The sequence below is a fragment of the Hibiscus syriacus genome, unplaced genomic scaffold, assembly GCF_006381635.1.
Source record: "Hibiscus syriacus cultivar Baekdansim isolate YM2019G1 unplaced genomic scaffold, ASM638163v2 tig00111025_pilon, whole genome shotgun sequence".
Classification (NCBI taxonomy): Eukaryota; Viridiplantae; Streptophyta; class Magnoliopsida; order Malvales; family Malvaceae; genus Hibiscus; species Hibiscus syriacus.
In genome coordinates this window covers 149055-155797 of record NW_024062959.1, presented here as the reverse complement: position 1 = coordinate 155797, position 6743 = coordinate 149055, and the positions used below count along the sequence as shown (strand labels likewise).

The 6743-nt window shown below is 36.7% G+C and overlaps 1 protein-coding gene and 1 pseudogene across 3 annotated transcripts; one reads left to right on the top strand and one right to left on the bottom strand.

Annotated features, from left to right (window-relative positions):
• Positions 1–1129: 1129 nt before the first annotated feature.
• LOC120150723 lies at positions 1130–3257 on the top strand (annotated as a pseudogene).
• Positions 3258–3507: 250 nt separating this feature from the next.
• Positions 3508–6163, bottom strand: LOC120150724 (ubiquitin fusion degradation protein 1 homolog). 3 transcript variants are annotated; one of them, XM_039163343.1, is made up of 9 exons: positions 6054–6163; positions 5714–5791; positions 5522–5546; positions 5404–5436; positions 5177–5298; positions 4913–5043; positions 4377–4600; positions 3893–4146; positions 3508–3773 (listed from the first exon to the last, which is right to left on the bottom strand). In XM_039163343.1, exons 1-9 carry the CDS (start codon positions 6054–6056, stop codon positions 3678–3680), a joined length of 966 nt encoding a protein of 321 aa, XP_039019274.1. In that variant the 5' UTR covers positions 6057–6163; the 3' UTR covers positions 3508–3677. The 3 variants fall into 3 exon arrangements, with proteins under 3 accessions (XP_039019274.1, XP_039019275.1, XP_039019277.1); XM_039163344.1 differs by having other exon boundaries at positions 3893–4140; XM_039163346.1 differs by having other exon boundaries at positions 3893–4137.
• Positions 6164–6743: the final 580 nt, after the last annotated feature.

Sequence of the window (6743 nt, the reverse complement as noted above, 5' to 3'; positions counted from 1 at the left end):
ATTTAATTTTTTTTGTTATTAACAATATACATATACTATGTAAAAATAATTACTCGAATATGAGACTTATAAAATAATAACACTCACTTTTATCATAGAACCATTAAATAGATTCTAACTCTCATCTTTGAAATACAATGTATAACTTTATACGATAACATGTGATTAATAATAAATTTAGTTAAAATTTTACAATAATATATTTTTGTTTTATTCAGTAACCGTGTATAAAAATATATGGGGGGAAATTTTAAATTAGGGTTCCAATTTTTAGTTTATTTTGAATTTTTCATTCTATTTTTTTATGAAATTATATTTTACCCTTTTATTTTTTTATGAATAATTATATTTTATCTCTCCTTTATTGAAATTCTGACTTGTCCCTGCATCGAAGAATCTCAAAGGACCAGATGACTTGGCATTCTATCAACCGTCCGACATGTGGTGAATACTAATTCACATATTTAGATCAAAACCATGACCATTAATCCAAAACAAAACTATAACCTCAAGTTTTTTAACAATCACAACCCATCATTCAAAAAAAGCGCCTCTAATTTGGACATTTATGCATAGCGAAAGCGAATATTCATTATGTTACAAAATGTGGTGAATATCCTAATTTCACATGACAACAAGGGGAAAAGAGGGATAAAGTACATAAATAGTCCCTGATTATATGATACTATCTTATTGAGTCTTCCGACTATTAAAAACTACAAATAATACCCCAATTATATGGAGTTGCTTTGTTGAATCTATTGACTATTAAAGTTATAAATAGTTACTCGACTATTCATTATGTTTCAACTCGTCATTTTCCATTAAAAATTTAATGACGAAGTAACTCTCTATAATCAAGGGATCATTTTGTAACTTTTAATAGTTGACAACTCAACAAATAATATCCAATAATTGGCAGATCATTTGTATACTTCACCAAAAAAAAAGTTATCTTGGTCTTTACGAGGTGGAAATAAATCACCAATATCAACCACGAAAGTGAGGTTTCATAGTTATCAACTTATCATCCACATGTCACAAGGACATTGGTAGTCTAATGACAACCTCAAATGCGTTATCTGGCGATATTATACATAAACTTAGTTTATAAATTCATTGAAGACTTTGCATGTGTGGTAAAGGAGGGCTTGCATAGAGTGGAGATAAGGCCATTACTGCTCTACTTTGAGAGGTAAACGAAATGGCAGCAGCATCGGCAACTCTCAATTCGTCGCCCGTCATCGACAAGTTCAAGTGGTTAGGGGCCAAAGCCTTCGCCAGGGATCCACTACTTTTGTTCAGTGCCATCGTGCATCCCCATCGGCCTTTACCGTCTTTGCTAGTTCCTATGCTGACGAGCTTGTTAAAACAGCGGTAAGTATTCGGTCACATTTCTTATAAAAAAATATCAAGAAAATCTACTCGTAATTAACGTAAAAAAACGATACATGCATCAATATGGTATTGACAATTGAAATCGGGTGTTCTAGACTAGGCAAGAAACCATGTGACGTTTTGTTTTTGGAATATGTAGAAAACCGTTGCATCCCCCGGTCGTGGTATTTTGGCCATGGACGAATCGAACGCTACATGCGGGAAGCGACTTGATTCCATCGGTCTAGAAAACACGGAAGCCAACCGCCAAGCATACCGTACCCTTCTCGTGTCGGCCCCCGGCCTCGGCAACTACATCTCCGGTGCTATCCTTTTCGAGGAGACTCTTTACCAATCCACCACCGAGGGCAAAAAGATGGTCGATGTTCTTCTTGAGCAAAACATTGTCCCTGGTATCAAAGTTGACAAGGTAAAAATCCAAATAATAAATATTATTTATATTAATCGACTCTTTCTATCAATTTAACCGGTACTTTGGATATTAAATGGTAGTAATTTTTTTTTTCTTTTTTGTAAGCATACTTCAAATATACTTCATGTTATATCGAAATTAACATTTAATGTTCGAGTTAATAGCTAGACTTAGGGAAGGATATAGTATCAAAATATTTTAAAATTTCCAGTACCAATATGGAATCTGAACAATATTTTAGGGACTTCCGCTATGATAACCATTTGTTTTGTCATATTTGTAACTAAAATACGTTGTTCAATGGTGACTTAAAAATAGGGTTTGGTCCCGCTTCCTGGTTCCAACAACGAGTCCTGGTGCCAAGGTCTCGATGGTCTTTCATCTCGCACAGCTGCCTACTACCAGCAGGGTGCTCGTTTCGCCAAATGGTACTCGCAGTATTCGATAAAATTCTCCAATCATATTGTGATGTAGTCCCTAAGTAACATTCTTTATATAACTTAACGCATAGCTCTGTTTTGATTAACCAGGCGTACTGTCGTTAGCATTCCCAATGGTCCATCTGCCTTGGCAGTTAAAGAAGCAGCTTGGGGTCTTGCCCGTTACGCCGCCATTTCTCAAGTAAGTATAAAAGAACATCGATTATGTTCATAATCACGATAAATGCATATACGACGATAATATAAATCTTTTGCGTGGATTGAATTTGCAGGATAGCGGGTTGGTGCCAATTGTGGAGCCGGAAATCTTGCTTGATGGTGACCATGGCATCGATAGGACTTTTGAAGTAGCACAGAAGGTTTGGGCTGAGGTTTTCTTCTACCTTGCTGAGAACAATGTGCTGTTTGAGGGCATCCTCTTGAAGCCTAGCATGGTTACTCCGGGTGCGGAATGCAAGAACAAGGCCACCCCACAGCAAGTAGCTGACTACACCCTCAAGCTCCTCCACCGTAGAATCCCCCCGGCTGTCCCCGGAATCATGGTACATTTCAATAAACAATATTATGATATCGGAATCGTTTTGAGTTAGTGAATCCGAGCATTGATTATCATACATTTTTGTTGAACAGTTCTTGTCTGGTGGACAATCCGAGGTCGAAGCAACCCTCAACTTGAATGCGATGAACCAATCTCCCAACCCATGGCACGTCTCATTCTCCTACGCTAGAGCTCTCCAAAACACTTGCTTGAAAACATGGGGTGGCAGACCCGAGAATGTTAAGGCCGCTCAGGACACCCTGCTTGTCCGTGCCAAGGCTAACTCGCTTGCTCAGCTCGGCAAATACACTGGTGAGGGAGAATCAGAGGAGGCCAAGAAAGGAATGTTTGTTAAGGGATACGTGTATTAAGTTGTCGCAAACAAAAACAATAAGGTTACGATAAAGACTTAGAGAGATTATCCTCTGTTTGATATGCAAATGCTTCTGGAGACTATTTTTGTTCTTGATTCCAATGTACTTGTGATCACTTTATGAACTTCTTGCTCATGAGATTAGCATGCATATATATGTATGTATGTGTGCATGCATGCATTATCACAATACTAAAATGCTTGAAACTGCATCTCATGCTTGTGAGCAACTCTTATTAATTTCTGAAATATCATTATCTATCCTACATGATAATAACTTCCAAAACAAAAATGAGTCAAACAAGTAATCCAACATACTCGAGCCGAAATTCACCGGAACTTGAAATAATTCAAAAAAAATAAACTTGAAATATCTTAAAATTCACAACAGAATCCCTTCTTCATTTTGACATGAGAACCTATAGTTTGGTTGTTCGATAATGTATCCAGAATGTATAATGCTGGTGTTTTCGTTTACCGAAAAAGGCACGGTAAATGAATTATGGATAAATTTGCTCAACCCTTTAAAGAGTACTTTTTCCCAGCAAAAGGCTGGAACTTTGGCTCTTCCTTCTTCTCAGCCTGCTCCGGTTTAGCTTCTTTTCCAGATTCCTGTAAAAATTAAAGGAACAGGCATCTTATATCTTCATTAATTCATAAAAGAAGACTACATGGATTAGGTAATGGTAAGCAAATAGGCAAAACGAAGACACTGCGGAAATGATGAGTACCTGTTTTGTTTCCTTAGGACGGCCTGCATTTGATCCAAATACAAGTTTCCCCTGAGCCTTGCCTGCAGCAGCTTGTGAGTTGGATCCCGAAGAGAGTCGGCTTTTATTCCCATTAGAAACAGCAGGTCCCTTGTCTTTAGATCCGGATGAAGAAACTGGTGGAGGCTGCTCCTTCAGCGGCTTCCCATCCAAGCGTCTTGCCATACCAGTAAAGGAGCTGAACTTTGGTTCAGCCTCAGCAGGAGCTTCTTCAACCGAAAGAACGAAGAAGAGATCATCCTTAGAATAGAAGGTAAAGCATTACTGAGATCTATCATAAACTCAAGTGCACTAGAGCATAATACCACAGGAGAAAAAAGCACATAAATTGAACCCAAACAAAAGCCGACACTACGATAAAACAGTACGATGCCAAACAACAAGTTAAGAGCAAGATAAACTCTTTCTTGATATGTAGCAAAGATACTGTTAAGCCTTTTTTCACCTTGAGATGGTGCCCTGTTTGAAGAAGTGGGTACCGCAGGCCTTTCTGGCTCCTTGTAATCAAGGGGAGGAGCAAAATCAACCTCACAGTCTGTCTCGATAATACTTATTGCATTGGATGGCTTTGTCTCGATAATATCTATGTAATACTTCTTGTTATTATATGCCACCATAATACTATCTCCAGTGGTTAAACAGGAATAATTCCTCAGTGTTGTCTCCAGGCTGCACAATAAAAGATAAATATGCCTAAATCAAGAAGAAACGAATCGAAATAAAGATTCAAGTACCTATGTTTCTAAATCAACTATTACGGTCGTGAAGAAAAAAGATTCAAGGACCTATGTTCCTAACAAGTCCGTGCCAAATACATAAATTTGTTTGGCGTACATGAAGCTAAAGTACACAATATTGTCAACATCTATGAACAATATATGATTGATGACAACATATGTCTCAATGTTGAAGATTGCCTTCTTAACCAAACATTAACATAAAAGAATCAAGCATGCATATATTCGAAAATAATCCACTCACATGGCTTTTGGGTTTGAGATATCTAAAAAGTCCATTGTGTGGGGTTGCAGTTTAACATAGGTTCCCTTTGGAAGAGTTACGTTTTTCACCCTCACAATATCTCCCTCTTGTAGGACCAAATTCTCCATCATCTACACGAAACCCATTGAAAACAACAGGGGTGAATCAGATAAGTAGTAGAATTCTTCGATCTCAGAGTAGCAAAAGCAATACAGGAATACTCGTAATTCAAAGCATAAACAAACTGAAAGATGCATTGCCTACCCAATACGGCATATAGATCATGCCTTCTTCAGCAATAAACTCCAGTACTCCACAGTGAGAGACACGCTCAGCAGCAGCATTCCGAAGCTCAAATAACATTGGATAATCAATGTGCAGAGACGCTGCATAATTTTATTGACACAATAGCAATCCTGAATGATTAGAACAGCGTTCAATAGGAACCAAGACTAATCACACAAGTTAATGTCGCAACTAAAACAACAAACCTAAGCGATCAAGGGCTGACGGAGGCATTATAACTGAAACAACAATGAAAAGAGTACATATTAGGAACTTGTACAGAAAAAGGAACATATTGCATTAACCATAGGTCTAAAAACTTACTTTTATCGCCACTTTCAATTTGTGGCTGCAGAGAAACAAGGAAAAATAATATATGGTCACAATCACGATGAAGGAAAAAATAGAAATTGCAGGGATGCGGATCGTTGAACTTATAAATAAGAATCCAATATATGACAAAAAAACAAGATACCAAGATTGAAACATCTAATATAACAATCCACTGTTTCAAACCTTTTCAATAAAAGAGGCAGGGTAACAACGGTAACTCTGCTCGAATGATGTCCCATGATAACCATATCCACCGAAAAACTACAAAATCAAACAACATGGAGAATTAAAAATTACTAGTATGTACACTCATCTTCCATCCATTGTAACCCAAATTTCTAAATTACAGATTGAGTCGTACAAAAAATCCAAATGCCACCCAAAAGAAAACCTACAAATCACTCCATATCCATCGAAAAACAGCTAAATCAAGCAAAAAGAAAGCTACAAAATACAAATCACCCCAAAAACACTCATCGAAACTAGACCCAAAATAGCGGGGGAAAGAGAGAGTAAAACATACCATCTTGTGTTGTTTATGAACGGTCAAACCAGTAACTATTGCTCAAGTTCCCTACAAGAAAAAGATAAGACGGGTCCAAATATAAGAATATAGCCTAATTCAATGAAATTAATAACGAACTTGAAACGAAAATTACTAATTTGCACAATCCCAACATTTCTTTCTCATTCGAATCAAAAGCGCAACAAACAAACTCAACAAAAATTCAAACATATCCAGTGAGAACAATTCTCTTTAATAACTAAAAGCCACTTGATTAGTTCATATTAGAATTCCTTTTGAGTAGTCTAGTGTGATTAAAAAGTAGTATATATTTAGAACATTTCTTAATCATTGACAATGTACACACACCATTCAAACATATTTATTCAAACCTATAACCTTAAGGAAGAATGACATTCCTTTAACCTCTAGTTTCACTCAATAGCTTCGTTAATCCTATGTATTATATGTTCGTAACTTATACATCACATGCTATTTCGCGGTTTATGTTATCGATACAAGCCGTATTCTGTGGGCCGACGTTACATGTTGCGACCCTTTACTTAACCTAATATATCATATGATTCGTTGACACAAATTTTTACCAAACCGTTAATAGGAATCTTTGTTGCTTCATTGTTTGTCCCTAATAACTTAACGAAAACATTTGAAATTCAATAATATTAAACCAGGAGAAAAAAACTCATT